General features: G+C 41.1%; 1 protein-coding gene across 1 annotated transcript; it reads left to right on the forward strand.

Annotated features, from left to right (window-relative positions):
* Nucleotides 1-531: 531 nt before the first annotated feature.
* On the forward strand, nt 532-17,510 carry slc26a10 (solute carrier family 26 member 10). Its single transcript, XM_080763124.1, has 18 exons — nt 532-982; nt 1,620-1,730; nt 3,309-3,466; nt 4,109-4,273; nt 4,753-4,905; nt 6,232-6,314; nt 6,412-6,559; nt 6,831-6,944; nt 7,323-7,400; nt 8,276-8,371; nt 11,104-11,210; nt 12,393-12,462; nt 12,999-13,181; nt 13,558-13,612; nt 13,933-14,021; nt 14,147-14,201; nt 14,405-14,511; nt 15,191-17,510. Exons 1-18 carry the CDS (start codon nt 715-717, stop codon nt 15,227-15,229), a joined length of 2,079 nt encoding a protein of 692 aa, XP_080619250.1. The 5' UTR covers nt 532-714; the 3' UTR covers nt 15,230-17,510.
* Nucleotides 17,511-18,738: the final 1,228 nt, after the last annotated feature.

An 18,738-nucleotide genomic window follows, 5' to 3' on the forward strand; every position in this document is an offset into this window, starting at 1 on the left:
ACTACACTGTTTAAACACCCCTCCATTACGCAGACATCCATCCTTCTCGGAAATGAAGCACCTGTAATAGTGCCAAACAGATATTATGGTCTGAGGTTACACCTCAAAAAACCCTGCACCAGCCAAACAATGCCACTTTGATCTCTGTTGTAAGGCTTTTCACAGTGCTATACATTGTGTGACCTCCCTCCTCCTCGCTTGCCTTGTACCACCCTTGTAGCTCTCTAGAGAGGCAGGCAGGTCAAAAGGGAGGGAGGTCCTTTGAAGAGCGGAGGACTGCATGCGTAGTAGTGCTCTAGATGAGAGAGGGGGGGGGGGACTCACTGTATGAGTGACCACACTTTTTCTGCTGGTTTTTTTCTGCAGTAAAAACAAAAAACGTATAGCAGTAGGACCCAGAGGATTCATTTGTCCTCAATCCATCACAAAAAAAAGAAGGAAGAGCACACCTTTATGGGGGCTTTGCCAAAACAGGGATCTAAAAAATCCTCCCCAAAGCGGTTCAACGCAATAACAAAAAGGTTCAAGCTGTGAGCCATGTCATTGGCCGAGGAGCGTCTGACAGGAAAATCCAATGGCTCTTGATGCCAGGATATAAATGGAATGCAATAGACACGACGTCTATAATCCAACTGAATCTGCGAGGTCACTCACCCGGGACAGGCATAGGAAAGGTAAAGCACTCATCTGTGCGGTGTGTGGTTGTGGGACAGGATGAGTGCCTCTGTGGCCGTCTACAGGAATATCTACACGGAGGACAGCTTCAAGCAGGCGTATGGCAGCGACGAGAAGCCCAGCGGCGAGGGCGTGCGGCTCCGGGAGAGGCTGGCCGCCAGCTGCAGGTGCTCCAGACGCGCCTGCCTCCACCTGTTGAAGGAGAGGGTGCCCATCTTCAAATGGCTGCCGGGATACAGACTGAAGAAGTGGATTTTAGGGGATACGATAGCGGGGCTGACCGTTGGGATTCTGCACATTCCACAAGGCAAGTAGATAAATAATTACATATAGGTTATCAGGAGGAGGAGGACAGAACCCCCCCAGAAACTTTATTATTTAGGCTAGATGTTACTTTCTACTGTTGGTTGAATTAGGCTGCCTATTTATTTTGTCTCTGGTTTGATGACTATAGTCATAATTATGTCTTATTTCTGAACATTTAAAGGTAGGGTATAGTTTATGTATAGTTCATTTTCGTTAAAGGTTATAGCTCTAGAGTGTTTGTTCAGTAACAGGGGTCTCCCCATCTCTCCAGCTCTTTTATAAATAGAAAAAATATTTTCAGGTGGATTGCCAGTTTCAGCCAATCACGAGAGAGTACCCATGTACAGTATCGGCTTCAATTTTATAGCGCTCCAGTTCAGAATATAGAGCTATTTAACACTTATTTGAACAAAACTATCACTTTTATCACGGTTATACCCTATACCTATCTTTAAAAACGAGATAAATATTTTAAATAAATAAACACATTTTTGTAATTAAAATACATGATAACATAACATCAAAAGTAATTCTGTTTTAATTGAATAAGACATAATATAATATTTTATACGAGTCAGCATGTTTCATTTTTCCGTCAGAGTTTCGTGCACAAATCTTCACGTCTTTCCCCACGACAGGCATGGCCTTCGCTCTGCTCACGTCAGTGGCACCAATATTTGGACTGTACACCTCCTTCATCCCCGTGGTGCTGTACATGCTGTTTGGCACGGGTCGCCACGTCTCCACTGGTAAGAAGTCTGAACTATACTGTACTACACCACACCCCAACACTGTAATAGTGGTTCTCAAACCTTATCCTGTCAAGGACCCCGGCATTAATATTCCATGTAATTCATCTGAAAATGTTTTTGAAAAAATATATTTTTTTTTTTTAAAGATTCAAAATTCTTCAAAGATGTGCAAGATTATTATTTATTTAATTGCAGATCTACAAGCTCATAACGCGTTTGTTTGTTGTGAGCTTATATATGGGTTAAAGTGGCTAAACTGATTTAATAAGGAATAAGGAAATAAGGAATTTAGCTTGGGACCCCCTGGAACCCCCACCCCCTCCTCCCCACTCTGTGAACCACTGGAGATTATGGATGAAAACGAAGCTTCTTGACTTTTATGTCCTTCACTCATGCAAGAGGCAGGGGAGATGTATAGCGTGTATATGAGCTCCAGGCAGTACTACTCGTCAAGTTCACTATACAGTACAATCCTACCTGATCTCCTGGATCTGACATTCCCCAAACACTGCACATTAGTTCTGTATTAATGTATTGTTGCTGACGGGCAGAAACCTCTTAACTCCATATTTTAACGGTTTTTCGTAAAATGATCATACTACAGCGTCACACAAAAAGCATCAAACTGAACGCTGCAACGTGAAGCCGTCAGCTGCGACACATACAGACTGATTATAGATGTTCATAAACAAGAGCTTGCTGCTGCAGCTGGCAATTAATATGACTGAGTCACTCTTGTTTTTTTATCTCTCAAGGTTTTTATTTTATTTTTTATTTTATTGGGATCAAAATGTTGGTGTTTAGCCAATTATTTGGGGGTTCCATTTTCAATATGCTCACGAGCTACCAGTGGGGCCCCTGCTGGTATTTTATGATGTGTAGCTGCTGTAAATGCTTCTCACATGTTTACCCTTTCACATGCTCTCAGAGGGCAGACCTCATGTAAGTACATATTCTGTTAACCGACTATACAATCTGAATGAGTTCATTTCCATCAGCAGTCTCAAAATTCCACAATAAATTAAAAAGAAATGTCATGGTACATGTTTAAAATATATAGTATAGAATTTATTTAGTTTTACCTGCTAAAAATCATTTGTCCTCGGTTGTCAACACATTCAAACTTTTGCAGTAGCCTATTCTTGTCTTTGATCGACAACCTCACAACTCGTTGCGAACTTGCGACGCAACACATTGTGAGCTATTTTCAGTGAGAGCTTTCCCCACAATAACAGAAAACAGAAAATACCCTAGCATAGAGCCCCAAGGAACAACCATATAGGTCTAACTAGTGGTTAAAGATCAAACACTGATTTTTCCCCATAATGTTTATATGGAGGGTTTTCTATATGTCTCTTGTTGTGTGTGTACTGTGTCAGGTACATTTATATAGAGGGTTTTCTATATGTCTCTTGTTGTGTGTGTCAGGTACATTTATATAGAGGGTTTTCTATATGTCTCTTGTTGTGTGTGTCAGGTACATTTATATAGAGGGTTTTCTATATGTCTCTTGTTGTGTGTGTCAGGTACATTTATATAGAGGGTTTTCTATATGTCTCTTGTTGTGTGTGTCAGGTACATTTGCAGTGGTGAGTCTGATGACAGGCACCGTGGTGGAGCAGCTTGTTCCCAGTCCTCTGGAGCTGAACTCCAGCAGTCCTGAGGCGGCGGACTTTGAGGCCCAGAGGATCGGGGTGGCCTCCGCTGTTGCACTCCTCTCAGGCATCATGATGGTAAGTCCACGAGAAAAGTGTGTCTGTCTTCTACACCGGTGCGTCCAAATACAACGACCAATGGTTCCCAAACTTTAAAATGTCAAGGACCCGGACCCCCTTAACTCTGACAGTGTACTAATGGAAGTTACAGACCTGTAAAGGGTCAATTTGTGTCTATCCGTCCTATACTCAGTTTGTGTCAACATCTTGTTTGATCCCAAATTCCTCTACACCAGTGGTTTTCAACCCTTTTCATATCAAGGCCCATTATTCATTGAGTATTTGAGCCACGGACCACCATGGACAAGATTTTGTCCACAATTCCATTCTGTATTGATGTTGGTACCATTAGGACAGATAACAGGCAAACGTTGAATTGTGTAGACTTCTTTTAAATTAAGCAATGCAGATGTGTCACAATAATTTAGCTTTTGAGAGCGTCAATTTTACACTCATTTTACACTCTCAAGAGTTAAAGATCTATAAAGGCCCATTTGGTTAGCAACTCTCAACTCATCATTTTAGTGGGGACCACCTAGAACCCCCTCTAGGCCCACTGGTGGTCCCCGGACCCCTGATTGAAAACCACTGCTCTACACCTTACATCTGATTCCATAAAGTAACAGGATCAATAACTGGTCATTGTTGTTTCCCCCGTAGCTCTGCATGTTTGGTCTTCAGCTGGGCTTCCTCTCCACCTACCTGTCGGAGCCCATCGTCAAGGCCTTCACCAGCGCCGCAGCGTTCCACGTCACCGTCTCACAGCTGCAGAGCATGCTGGGACTGCGAGTCCCCCGTCACACAGGGACCTTTTCCCTCTTCAAGGTCAGCACTAGAACACTTTACCATTATCCTTTTGACGATTATTCTGGGTACTGGGTACTTAAATATTTGAATCCTTGGGTGGGTGGGTGTTTTTCTTGTAGCATTTGAGTTGAACGATATCTTCAATGTCAGTATTAAACCTACTGTCAATACTGTGCTGATAAAATAAGGTTGAAGATGTTCTTTATTGTTAGTCCTGTGTAATAATAATATAATTAACATAATAATACATATATATTCAACAAGGGGAAAAAAAAGGAATAATCAAGAGGGAGAAGAGTTTGACCATTGTCCTAGCAATAGAAGTTGGTGCAGTGTGCAAGGTGTTTTAGTCCAAGGTTATAAATGTGTCTGGTTCAATTCCAGTGGGAGACCTTTGTTTAATCTCCTTCCCCTTTTCTGGCCTTAGTTCATTCACAAACTGCTTTTATTATCCAGTCATCTTAAAGCGGTGTGCTGACCCTGCCACTGTGTTCCAGACTCTAGCATCTGTGATGGAGAACCTTCCTCACACCAACACAGCCGAGCTGCTCATCTCCATGGTGTGTTTGCTCGTCCTGGTGCCAGTCAAGGAGATCAACACACGCTGTCGGCAACGCCTGCGCACGCCCATCCCTGTGGAGATCATCACGGTCAGTCGGTCCACGCGTGACCTTTAGGTTTTTGTTGCTGTAGTGTCGCATAGCCATACGATCCCAGATCTCCAACTACTACTGATGTAACTGGGGGATACGTTCAATATTTGGGTTTGAACTATAGGGGGGGCAATAACAAGGATTACAAGTGGTATAATAATAGCGTACAATATGTGGGTACACATCTGTGAGAACTCAATGGCTAAATATGCAAGACAAGTATGTATTTTCCTAGACACTATATGATTTATTTACTCATTTTGCAGCATACTGTAGCCAATTGGCATGCGACTGTGCGAGTCATGTCAATGTGTCAATCATGTAATGTTGCAAAACTGTTCATTACAAAGCATGAATGAAATAAATTAGTATAAATGAGTATAATGGGGGGCACGTAAAATTGCCTATGACAGCCCCTGTACCCTGAAGTCATTTGCATTGGCTCTGCATTACAGTTTGTGGACAGAAATTGTTTCCACCAGCCAGTTTTAGGAGTAGGAGGTTATCGGATGTATCAGTAGGCGGAGGTCTCTGACTGTCTGGCTACAACAGACTGTTGTAACGGCATCAAAGGGAAATCCTAAATAGGACGGTACACACAGTACAGACGGTACACACAGTACAGACGGTACACACAGTACAAACACACACGCTGCTGTCGAGCACAAACCTTGTATGTCCAATATGTCCTTGTATGTTCAATGAAAGCGAATGCCTGACTTTGCCATACAAGAGTGTCGCACAAAAGTAGTGAAAATAGCTGATCTACAAGCTCCCAACACCTCGCAGGTGCTGATCTACAAGCTCACAATGCCTTGCGGGTGCTGTAGGCGTTGTGAGCTTTTAGATATAGCTATTTTGACTACTTTAAATCATTTTGAAAATAATAATAACAAAATCACACTTGAAGTGTGAAGTGAGGGGCTCTCTTATCATCATACATCATCATACATCACATTCCGTGCTCAGCCAATCAAATCATCACATTCCGTGGTACACACAGACACACAAAGCTGGGCATAGGAGGGGCTAGCGCCCCTCAAAAGGAACGGTTTTGGACCCATAGTAGTACAGTACAGTACATTACACATACTGTAAGCCATTTGAGAAGCACTGCGCTACCGTATATTGTTTAAAATAATAAATATTAATAATATGAATTTAATATATTTAATATTAAATTAAAATCGGTTCCGGATTACAGCTTTACATTAACATTGTGTCTTAAGGCCGATGCATACTCCACTTTTAGAGACTATTGACCTTCTATTGTGTGAGGTGAGCGGTGACATGACACGATGCATTCCCTCATTTGTTTTGCAGGTGATTATAGCCACAGGAGTAACCTACGCATCCTCTCTGGACTCTACTTATGGCGTTCAGATAGTTGGCCATATCCCTGCTGGGTAAGTCTTGGTTAGATTTGGCTCATTTCAAAAGACAAGAGGACAAGCCCACATGGCTCCCTGGTGACTGACTTCGCTGTACGTGTCATCTCGTCAGGTTCCCACGTCCGCGGATGCCTGCCGTGCATACCTTCCCCGACATCGCTGGAGACACGGTAGCCATAACGTTCGTCGGTTACGCCGTGTCCGTGTCGTTGGCGATGATCTACGCTGACAAGCATGGATATTCTATTAATCCCAACCAGGTATGATCTCGTTGAAGCAATGCAACTTTGTGCTGTTCAATCTGGGAAAGCATCTGTCATTTAACATTGGCTATTGGCTAAAAAAGCTCAATTTGTGAAGTGTCCTATTTGACATTTTTCATCATAGTTTAAGTTGATGAAATCAACACTGCATACTTCATCATATGACGGTCTCCTAGGCTAATCTTCTAGCTCACAATGTGTTGCGAGTTTGTAGATCGGCTATTTTCTGGCTATAATTCAGGCTTCATTGGTTGGTTGTGATTTGTAGGAGCTGCTGGCCCATGGCATCTCCAACACTGTGTCCTCCCTCTTCACCTGCTTCCCAAGCTCAGCCACCCTGGCCACCACCAACATCCTGGAGAGCGCTGGAGGATACACACAGGTGCTGCTGTGCTAATTATCTCAAATGACTTCTGCATGTGAACAGAACAGTCCAGTTTCTCCTCATGTCAACAGCTGCCTATGAAACATAAACTGGAGGACTTGGTCTTGCATTCATCATTACGTTGTGAAAACTAAACATATTCTCAAAGGAGTAGTTCATGTTTACCCAAAAATGGCATATTTTCTAGCAATTACATACCCCTTGAATTCACGGAAATTGTTAGGTTTTTGTCACATTCCTAAGCCAATAATTTGATGACCGGCAGAGTCTCCGGTAGGAGTCGACTCAAAGTCGATAATCGTAAGAGACTCAGGAGACTCGGTAGGAGAAAGTGTACGTGAAATGTTTTAATATTAAATTTGTTCTGTTCTCCAGCTCTCCGGCCTGTTCACCAGCTTGGTGGTTCTGATTGTCCTGTTGCTGATTGGACCGCTGTTCTACTTCTTACCCAAGGTATTTTGTCAACGTGTCGAGAGTCTCTCTCTCTCTCTGTGTGTGTGTGTGTGTGTGTGTGTGTGTGTGTGTGTGTGTGTGTGTGTGTGTGTGTGTGTGTGTGTGTGTGTGTGTGTGTGTGTGTGTGTGTGTGTGTGTGTGTGTGTGCGTGTGCGTGTGCGTGTGCCGTGTGTGTGCACGTGTGACATTGTATGACCTCCCTCCTCGCTTGCCTTGTACCACCCTTGTAGCTCTAAAAAGCAGGCAGGTCAAAAGGGAGGGAGGTCCTTTGAAGAGCCGAGGACTGCATGTGTAGTGCTCTAGACTAGTCTAATTAGCCCTGCAAGACCCACCGTTGCAACATTACAACCATTTATATTTTAATGAATGAATTCATTAATATATTTATTTTCTGTTCTTTTTTCACCTAAACATCATCATTGATGTTCATTGTTTAGTCTTGCAATGCCATTGGTCATGATATTTGCATATAAATACCCCCCCACAGAGGCAGAAATTCACACAACTTCAAAATCTCTGGACTAACACATTTTTTTGGACTAACCTTTGACCTTTAACCTTTAACCCTGAAAGAATTAAGTAAATGCCTGTAATATATATATTTTTGTGATCATTAGAATGTCTAGAACATGTTTTATTTATTATTGTGAAAGATATCCCCCAAATGTATATTATTCATTTATTATTATTATTTTAATAATTATTATAAATGTGCATAAGATTTGCATACCTTTTTTTTACTAGTAGTACAAAGTAGTAGTAAGGTTGAAATCTCTTTTTTGTAAGTAGAAATATATCCGGGCTTTGAAGGGCTAAAGAAGAGATCCATGACCCACTCGTATCTTCTGTCCATCCTCTGTCCATGTCTTTCCCAGGCAGTGCTGGCATGCATCAATGTGACCAGCCTCAGGCAGATGTTCCTACAGTTCCGGGACCTACCTGACCTGTGGAGAATCAGCAAGATAGACTTCGTAAGTGATTCATACGTCAAAGAACTGTTGAGAAACCAGAATCGGCTAAATAGACTTTATAAGGCCTTTACATGTTGGGAGTGGCGCAGTACAAAGTCACAAGTTTACATCCGGAATTTGTACGGCTGAAGATCCACCATGGACAGCTCTGCTGGATTCCCACTTATGAAGGTTTGAAAATCCTGCTCGTAACCGAGGTAAACTGAGATTTAACGTCCTATAGCTGGTGGTGTTGCATAGCAACCGGATCAATGTTAAAAGCTGCCGTGGGGCTCAACCATTATATACACAGAGTATACGTTGGAGTCCGTATATATATGGACCTAGCAAATAATGTCCCCTAGCTGGGGGGTACGTATATATACAGACTTGACAGAAAAATAATTAATCAATTCACATCAAATCTAACTTTATTTATAAGGCACATTTAAAACAGCCCAAGTTGATCAAATTTCTGTACACGGTAAACAAAAAAACAAGAATCAACGTGTGATATGCAGCTACACCATGTGCACCTGCACCTGCGCACAAAATATACAAAAATAGAATACTTATTTTTTTATTTAAAAAAGAGCGTGTGGGCCATGGCCGCAAAGGCCCAGTCACCCCTGCTGGTCCTAGAAACGACAAGCATCAACTTATGCGCAGACCTCAGAGCCCTGGTTGGGGTGTAAGGGTCCAGGAGCTCAGAGATGTACAGCAAAACTAGCCCATGATTTAAAAAACAAATACAAGCAGTTAAGCCTCCTTTATACTTTATACGCACATCGTGTGTCTTGTATAGCGAATATTCCAGATCTATAAGGTTTGTGTGCTGAGACACTGCGTTGTTGTGACGCGACTGCTATTTTCGGTGCGAGACAACGGCGCGCGACTAAGTATAAATCAGGCATTAGTGTGCGTCAATATGTAATCATCAACATCCCCATCAGATGGACCGGGAATGTTGGCCTTTGTTGCATGTCACCCCCTCTCTCTGCCCCTGATTTCCTGTCTCTCTTCACTTTCCTGGCTCAGTAAAGCTATAATGGCAAAGAAAAAAGAAAAAAAAAATGAGTACAGTTAATGCTGTGATCATGGACTGGATTTTGTTTATGGACTGGTTCATAAACGGCTTTATTTTGTTTATAAAGCATAATTAAGAGACTAATTCAGGCAGACACTGGAGTTGTGCTGCTAAACAATTTGACACTCTTTTCACAACTTTCTATAGGTGGTCTGGGTGGTTACGTGGCTGTATGAACATGTCTTTCTATAGGGTGGTCTGGGTGGTTACGTGGCTGTATGAACATGTCTTTCTATAGGGTGGTCTGGGTGGTTACGTGGCTGTATGAACATGTCTTTCTATAGGGTGGTCTGGGTGGTTACGTGGCTGTATGAACATGTCTTTCTATAGGTGGTCTGGGTGGTTACGTGGCTGTATGAACATGTCTTTCTATAGGTGGTCTGGGTGGTTACGTGGCTGTATGAACATGTCTTTCTATAGGGTGGTCTGGGTGGTTACGTGGCTGTATGAACATGTCTTTCTATAGGTGGTCTGGGTGGTTAATACGTGGCTGTATGAACATGTCTTTCTATAGGGTGGTCTGGGTGGTTAATACGTGGCTGTATGAACATGTCTTTCTATAGGGTGGTCTGGGTGGTTACGTGGCCGGTATGAACATGTCTTTCTATAGGTGGTCTGGGTGGTTACGTGGCTGTATGAACATGTCTTTCTATAGGGTGGTCTGGGTGGTTACGTGGCTGTATGAACATGTCTTTCTATAGGTGGTCTGGGTGGTTACGTGGCTGTATGAACATGTCTTTCTATAGGGTGGTCTGGGTGGTTACGTGGCTGTATGAACATGTCTTTCTATAGGTGGTCTGGGTGGTTACGTGGCTGTATGAACATGTCTTTCTATAGGTGGTCTGGGTGGTTACGTGGCTGTATAAACATGTCTTTCTATAGGTGGTCTGGGTGGTTACGTGGCTGTATGAACATGTATTTCTATAGGGTGGTCTGGGTGGTTACGTGGCTGTATGAACATGTCTTTCTATAGGTGGTCTGGGTGGTTACGTGGCTGTATGAACATGTCTTTCTATAGGTGGTCTGGGTGGTTAATACGTGGCTGTATGAACATGTCTTTCTATAGGGTGGTCTGGGTGGTTACGTGGCTGTATGAACATGTCTCTCTATAGGGTGGTCTGGGTGGTTACGTGGCTGTATGAACATGTCTTTCTATAGGGTGGTCTGGGTGGTTACGTGGCTGTATGAACATGTCTTTCTATAGGGTGGTCTGGGTGGTTACGTGGCTGTATGAACATGTCTTTCTATAGGTGGTCTGGGTGGTTAATACGTGGCTGTATGAACATGTCTTTCTATAGGGTGGTCTGGGTGGTTACGTGGCTGTATGAACATGTCTTTCTATAGGTGGTCTGGGTGGTTAATACGTGGCTGTATGAACATGTCTTTCTATAGGGTGGTCTGGGTGGTTACGTGGCTGTATGAACATGTCTTTCTATAGGTGGTCTGGGTGGTTACGTGGCTGTATGAACATGTCTTTCTATAGGGTGGTCTGGGTGGTTACGTGGCTGTATGAACATGTCTTTCTATAGGGTGGTCTGGGTGGTTACGTGGCTGTATGAACATGTCTTTCTATAGGTGGTCTGGGTGGTTACGTGGCTGTATGAACATGTCTTTCTATAGGGTGGTCTGGGTGGTTACGTGGCTGTATGAACATGTCTTTCTATAGGTGGTCTGGGTGGTTACGTGGCTGTCTGTGGTGGTCCTCAACGTAGACCTTGGCCTTGCCATCGGCGTGGTCTTCTCTATGATGACAGTCATCTGCAGAACACAGAGGTACGTGTCAAATTGCCAGTGGTGGAAAAAGTCTTACTTACTTTTTTAAATCCAGACTGCAATATAGAAGTACCGGTACTCTGTTATAAGTAAAAGTCTGGAATTCAAAATGTACTTGCGTAAAAGGTATGGGTATCAAAATAACTTAAGTACCAAAAGTAGAAAGTCCTCAGAATGTCCTATTTCAAAGTTTTCAAATGTATAAAAAATGATTTGAAAATAGCAGATCTGAGCTTGTGGATCAGCTATTTTCAAATGGCTGAAATGTATATAGGGCTGAAGTGGTTACTGTATCCGGTTACTGCAGAGTAAAAGTATTGACAATTGGAAATGCTCACATGAGGTAAAAAAATACCTCAAAATTGTAGGTTACTTAAGTACAGTCAGTACTTAAGATCTGAGCTTGTAGATCAGCTATTTTCAAATGGCTGAAATGTATATAGGGCTGAAGTGGTTACTGTATGTAATTATAATACAAATCTACAAATGAACCACTACTGAAACATTTCTAATAAATGCAGTGGAGTAAAATACAATATTTGAATCTAAGATAGTAGTGGAGTAGAAGTATTGGCAATTGAAAATATTCAAGTAAAGTACAAATACCAACAAATACAGTACAGTATCTATGCTCCCCACGGGGGGGTTATTGTATATCTATCTCCCTGCTCTTATGTTTATGTTGTTGCTTAATCGTGCCGAGCAGGGAGAAATCCAGCAGAGCCGAACGCCAAGTCAAATATCATATGCACACTCATTACTCATTCTGCAATAAATATTGGTTTAACTATTCGTGAGTTGTCTGACTGAAATGTAGTTAGTTATATTCCACCACTGTAAATTGCTTGTTGATTAATGAGCAAACCAGCCAGTGCCCTCCCATGCTCCAATGCTCCATAAATGTGTTGCATATCTGAAAGTGTAAACAGCAAACGGGAGTAGTGTAACAATAATCGTGCTCATTATGGCCTGTTATAGGAATTATAAAACCCCGGAGACAGCTATATAAATATCAATGTGTGCTTTGTTTCACTCGGTCACATACTTCACATAATTCATTATAGCAAATATTTACTCATAACACAGAACTGTGTACGTCTGTGTTGGAGTATCTTTTATGCTATATATTCTATCTACGGTAATCTATATTGATCACCACAACACTGCCCCATCTCCCCACAGGGCTGGTTGTTCAGTGCTTGGCCGGGCTAGCAACACAGAGATCTACAGACCCATGGAGAATCACAGCAAGGTTAGAGATCTTTGATATCGTTGCTGTTTGGCAGAAACCTCAGATCCTTTTTTTGTAAATTAGCACCCCATTTAAAATTGTAGATGTGCTGCTTTTGCTATTTTTGAATTAGAATCGTGAAAGGTAACAGTTTTTTCCATTCCAATGATCCTCGGCATAACATATTTTATGTTATGCAATGAGACTGATTTGACTGCCAATCTCTCAGTCGAATGATAAGACTACCAGTCAGTCGACTATAGGCAACATTTGGCCAATCAGATTTGACTATACGTTCTTAGTCGGGGCAGGCCTACACCAGGGTATGAATTTGTCAATGGAAGAGTAGGAAGACCACTTCCAACGACTGCAGATGTGCTAGTTATGTTGCATAAACATACTTACAGATTTGTTCAAGTAGATTGCTTCTTTAAGACATATACTGTAGTAACCCATACGTGAAGGCAAAAAAACAACAATGTATAGTATATCATTTTAAGAAACATTATTTGAATGGACTGATCAAGGGCTGAGGTGATCTTGTTGTCTCCACACAGTGCTATGAGGTGCCAGGCGTGACCATCGTGACGTACAACGGGCCCATCTACTACGGCAACCGCAGCTTCTTCAGGGACGAGATCAGCAGGCTGCTGGACCTGACGCCCGAGAGGATACGCAGCCGAGAGAAGGCCAGGAAGGCCATGGAGACGAGGGAGAGAGAGAGCTCCGTCAACACAGTGGTGAGCGAGGACACATGACACATCACCCAGTGGTGGAAAGTAACTGAGTGCATTTACTTAAGTAGTGTTGCTTAAGTACAATTTTGAGAATATTTGTACTTTACCTTGAGTATTTCCAATTTCCAATACTTTCACTTGTACTCCACTACATCTCGGATCCAAATATTGTACTTTTACTCCACTGCATTTATTTGACAGCTGTACATTTGAATTATTATTACAAAACATATAAAGTAACCACTTTAACCACTATTTACATTTCGTCCATTTGAAAATAGCAGATCTACAAGCTCACAATGCGTCGCGATGGCATTTTCTACAATGTTATTATATCAATCACCAGAGTTCTTATTTTCCTTATCCAATCCTTTTTCAGGAGAGAGGTGTTGCAAACACATCGTTCTCGTCCGAAAATGAATTCTTTAAATCCGGTGAGCATTGAATTTGTTATTTATTTTTTTGCCCCCCAAAACATAATATTTAAATAATTTAATACATACTGTTTCATGAATACCTACCATTGACTTCCCTTCCTTTAGTTCCTTATTAAATAATTCCCAAATGTATGTGATTTACTTTACGGTAACTTATTTTAAAGAAATCTAATTATTTTCCCATTATAAATAATCGTCATAATAAATCATGGCATGTTTTTCCAGCTCTGGTCTTAGTCTTAAAGTCACATGATGTTGAATTGCACCTTGTAAAAAAAAGGCATTTTATAATGATATTATGTCACCTTTCCATTCAGAAATGGCAGAGAATGACGTCCAGACAGTGTTAATCGATTGCAGCAGTGTGATATTTGTCGATGTTGCTGGAGCCAGACTTTTTATACAGGTGAGTTTGCTAAAAGTACAAGATGGTTTTCGTGTAGAGGACAGGTCACGTTACAATTGCCTTGTGTTGTCCTAGGCTAGGGGCTTAGACTTTGTTGTTCATCCTTTGCACTTGACTTGTTGCAGATTTGCATTGAATGCCAGAAAATGGGGCTCCGCATATACTTGTCAAACTGCAACGGTGAGGCTCAATGTGTGTGTGTGTGTGTGTGTGTGTGTGTGTGTGTGTGTGTGTGTGTGTGTGTGTGTGTGTGTGTGTGTGTGTGTGTGTGTGTGTGTGTGTGTGTGTGTGTGTGTGTGTGTGTGTACGTGTGCGTGGTTTAAGTGGTTATGGATGAATTTTCATCTGGTGACTGTACTGATCAAATGTCTCTCGACCCTCAGAGGGCGTACTAAAGATCCTAACATCAAGCGGCCTGATGAACTACATGAACCCTCAACACATTTTCGTGACGGTCCATGATGCTGTGGTTCACATTCAACAACAAAAGGTAGGAAACAGACCTACAAGTGTACCTCATGCTCAGTCCTGCTTCCAGTCAGTCTCGCATACAGTAGATGATCAGAGATCTCCATCAGACCATATACCTGGGGATATATCACCCATTTAGACCTAATGCTGCGTTCATACGGGCAGATGCAAAGATACAGTCTACCATTCATTTTCAATGGAAGCCAGCGACATGAAGATACAAAGATGCATCTGACTTTTGTAGCTACTGCAAAAGCTACAAAGCTACAAAAAAAAAGTTGAGCTAGTTTCAACTTCAGCTACAAAGATGCAAAGCTACAAATATGATGTGTAGCTTTGAATGTTTTGCATCTTCCAGTGTGAACGCAGCATTAGGCTGTAAGGCAGATTATAAATCTTACGTTCCTCAAGTTTTATGAGAAATGTTGTCAGGTGGAAACCTCATTATGTCCAAAACTGTTACTTTTCAGGATTCGAAAATAGCAAAAGTAGCAGATCTCTAAGCTCAAAACGCTTTGCTTCATGCCACGTTTTGAACTTGTGTTTCTGCTACTTTTGAATAAGCAACACAATAAAAATCTAAAATTGCGCAGATGCTTTCACCAGTTTTAATGGGCTAACAAGTTAACACATTTCAAATAACAATGCTGCAGATATAACTAAAGAAAATGATTATTCATGTTTTATCTACCATCCAGGAAAAACCTCCAGAAAACACCAGCACTGTTTGGGTGTGAGGCAGATGATCTCTGTGTGTGTATAGGGCAGCACTCACAGACCACCTTGACAGGTATCTGGGAATAAACTGGTCAAGAGCATTCAGGATGTCACCTGAATAATTAATAATTAACACTGTTTGGGTATTGACTGTTTTGGGTATTGGCAAAACATCTTCAATAGTTGCTCCGTTGATTGGAAATTGATATAAAACAATTGTCTCTTCATTGACTTGCACCGCACGGTCTCAAAGTCACTTGTTCAGAATAGCACATAAACATACGCAAAAAGCAACGCTAATTGTGCCGTTTATGTGGCATTAAACAAAACACAACCCAACACAGCTTTTTGGGCGGGTTTTTAAGACAAAAATCCAGATAATCCGGACCAGGATCATGTAAATTCTCTGTACTGTATACCATTGTTCTCCCCGGGACCCAAACTAATGAAAATAGCCGATCTACAAGCTCACAACATGTTAGATGAGCTTTTCACTACTTACTTCTTAAAAGTATTTTCCCCCCTCTAATTAATGGATTGTGTTTTCATTAAAAATATATGTTTAATTTTGGGGGATTTTGTTACTCTTTTGAAATAATAATAATGAATAAAAAGCTAAATGTAGGAAACAAGAAATACAGGGGTATTCACTCGCGACCCATGAAAAATTGTCCGCTACCCACTGTTTGGGAAACAGTGTTCTAGAGACTTTATAGCCTATTGTAGCACTATGTTATGAAATGGGTTGGTTCTCTAGTTACAGTGTTACCATTATTTCATAGCAGTATCTCAGATATTATATTAAGTGCTCGTGTATTTTGGGTGCACTTAATTCACATTCCATTTGCAAATCACTCGGACGTTCAGAGGATGATAAACTCTAGCATCCATATTCTGGGGAGCGAACGTCTGACAAAAATAGCCGATTCGGCTATTTCTGTTGAAGAAACGATAGACTCCAGAGGGACCCCGTGAACTGGGTATAAGTGGGCAAAGCTGCTCCAATTTTAGCCATCCACCCACCCTTTCTTCCTGTGACTTTGACTTATCCATCTAAAGTTCTTTATTGATTAGACACCTTGAAGGTGGACCCCGCCTCCCTGTGGTTCCGGTGGGGTGGGTGGGTGGGTGCAGAGTAAAAACAGCTAGGTATGCTGAGGTGACCACCTCACCGCTTGTCACAGTTCAGTGACAAGTAACTAAGTACAATTTACACAAGTACTGACTGTACTTAAGTAACCTAAAATTTTGAGGTATTTTTTACCTCATGTGAGCATTTCCAATTGTCAATACTTTTACTCTGCTACATATCAGAGTCAAATATAATATTAAAAAGTTACATTAGTTACTACAGTTACTTTGTAGATTTTTTATTATTATTTCAAAACACACACTAACCACTTCTTTAGCCCTATATTCATTTGGGCCATTTGAAAATAGCCAATCTACAGGCTCACAATGCGTCGCAAAGATCTGCTATTTTCAAGAGATTTGAAAGCTTGAAATACTTTTACTTTTGGTACTTTAAGTACATTGTGAGGCCAAAACTTTACATCTGGACTTTTACCTGTAACAGAGTATTTCTATATTGCAGTATTGATACTTTTACTCACTTTTTTTTACCACTGGTGTCTGGATAGCTAAAATTGGAGCATGTACTGTAGGGGCTCTCAGAACAGACACACCTGACACAGCACTCCGCTTAATTTGCTGGACTCTATGGAAAGAGAAAAACATGATGTATATGAACGTGTGTGATAAATGTTTGTTTTTACTATATCATTATGTTGTACTTTTCACATATGCTGGAACATAGGCAAAATTTTATATTTATTTTAAGGTTTTCTTTTTGCCAACTTAATGCTCAAAACATTGTGAAGGAAATGCACTGAAAACTTTCTCAATATAATTATGTATATTTATATAATCTGAAATATGTGTTTGATTATGGATGGATCTGTATAAATTCACATAGTTTGTGTGTGTGTGTGTGTGTGTGTGTGTGTGTGTGTGTGTGTGTGTGTGTGTTTCATCCCATTTAGAATGTATTCCAATGGAAGTATATTTTAATTTTTATTAATTTTGTATTTTGTCAGCCACTGTATTTTTTGTTTTTATAATAAACGTGAAGAGTTTGTAAAATGTTCAACTCCGTACCATATTCCTGTTTATTATCTCCACCATGGACCTCCAGAGTGAAAAGCCCGGAGCGGAAATTATATTTTCAGTTTTCAGTTTTTCACCTCTGTATTTGAAAAACATAAAATACATTGTTATTGTATATTTTTGTTTTATTCTCAACATCAGGCCCACGGGACCATTATGACTGGCCCACCAATGAAAATCTAAAAAAAATAAGTAAAAAAAATCTGGAAAATGAAATAAAAATAAATAAATCTGAATGAAGTTATCTTTAATTACATTATTATAAGTAATACTATTAGAGTTGTACTATTACTCGAACGAAAATAAAAGCTTGGGGGGGGGGGGGGGGGGGAGATGCAATGCAAATGAAAGACATATACTGTGTATCCCTATTCCCTGACATAATTTTATAGCTAAACGGACAGAATTCTATTTTATTTGAATGATGAAACCCAGCTCCCATTAATAGTTGGAAATGGAAATGGAAATTGCGGAAATGGAAATTGCGGAAATTTTAATTGCGGAAATTGCGGAAATTGCGGAAATGGTGGAAATGGAAATTGCGGAAATGCGGAAATGGTAATTGCGGAAATGGTGGAAATGGAAATTGCGGAAATTGCGGAAATGGTGGAAATGGAAATTGAGGAAATTGCGGAAATGGAAATTGCGGAAATTGCTCTTCACTTATAGCTATCTATTTTCAGGTAGATTGTTTTATTTTACTCAGTCAGCCATATCACTACTCATTTTTTTCATGAAAAAGGTCATAGCTGGGTAATCTATTTTCAGGCAAATTGTGTTTATTGTATTTTATTTTACTCAGCCATAACAATTTATTTTCTGTTAACCAACTTGCTGGCTGGCAGGCAGGCAGACAGCTACTCATAGACAGGCAGACAGACAGCTACTCATGGACAATTAGGCAGGCAGGCAGACAGCTACTCATAGACAGGCAGACAGACAGCTACTCATGGACAATTAGGCAGGCAGGCAGACAGCTACTCAGACAGGCAGACAGACAGCTACTCATGGACAATTGGACAGGCAGGCAGGCAGACAGACAGCTACTCATAGACAGGCAGGCAGACAGCTACTCATAGACAGGCAGACAGTAAGACAGCTACTCATTGACAGACAGACAAATAACTACTCATGGACAGACAGACAGACAGACAGACAGACAGACAGACAGACAGACAGACAGACAGACAGGCAGGCAGGCAGGCAGGCAGGCAGGCAGGCAGGCAAAGAGCTACTCATGTTATGTTATTATGTTATTATAACAGCTACTCATGTTATGTGCAATAATTTGTGCAGTTATGGAAACAGCTCTTTGTGTTTATGCAAGAAAATGTAACACATTTATTTATTTACATATTGTGTG

This window comes from Protomyctophum bolini (genome assembly GCF_963924005.1).
Source record: "Protomyctophum bolini genome assembly, chromosome: 5".
Taxonomy (NCBI): Eukaryota; Metazoa; Chordata; class Actinopteri; order Myctophiformes; family Myctophidae; genus Protomyctophum; species Protomyctophum bolini.

Excerpts from the sequence above, each read along its gene's own strand:
- slc26a10 (XM_080763124.1), top strand. The coding sequence starts at position 715 with ATGAGTGCCTCTGTGGCCGTCTACAGGAATATCTACACGGAGGACAGC. Across the intron at positions 6,315-6,411 it reads GTTGGCCATATCCCTGCTGG|GTTCCCACGTCCGCGGATGC; the intron begins GTAAGTCTTGGT and ends TCATCTCGTCAG. Across the intron at positions 13,182-13,557 it reads AGAGCTCCGTCAACACAGTG|GAGAGAGGTGTTGCAAACAC; the intron begins GTGAGCGAGGAC and ends ATCCTTTTTCAG.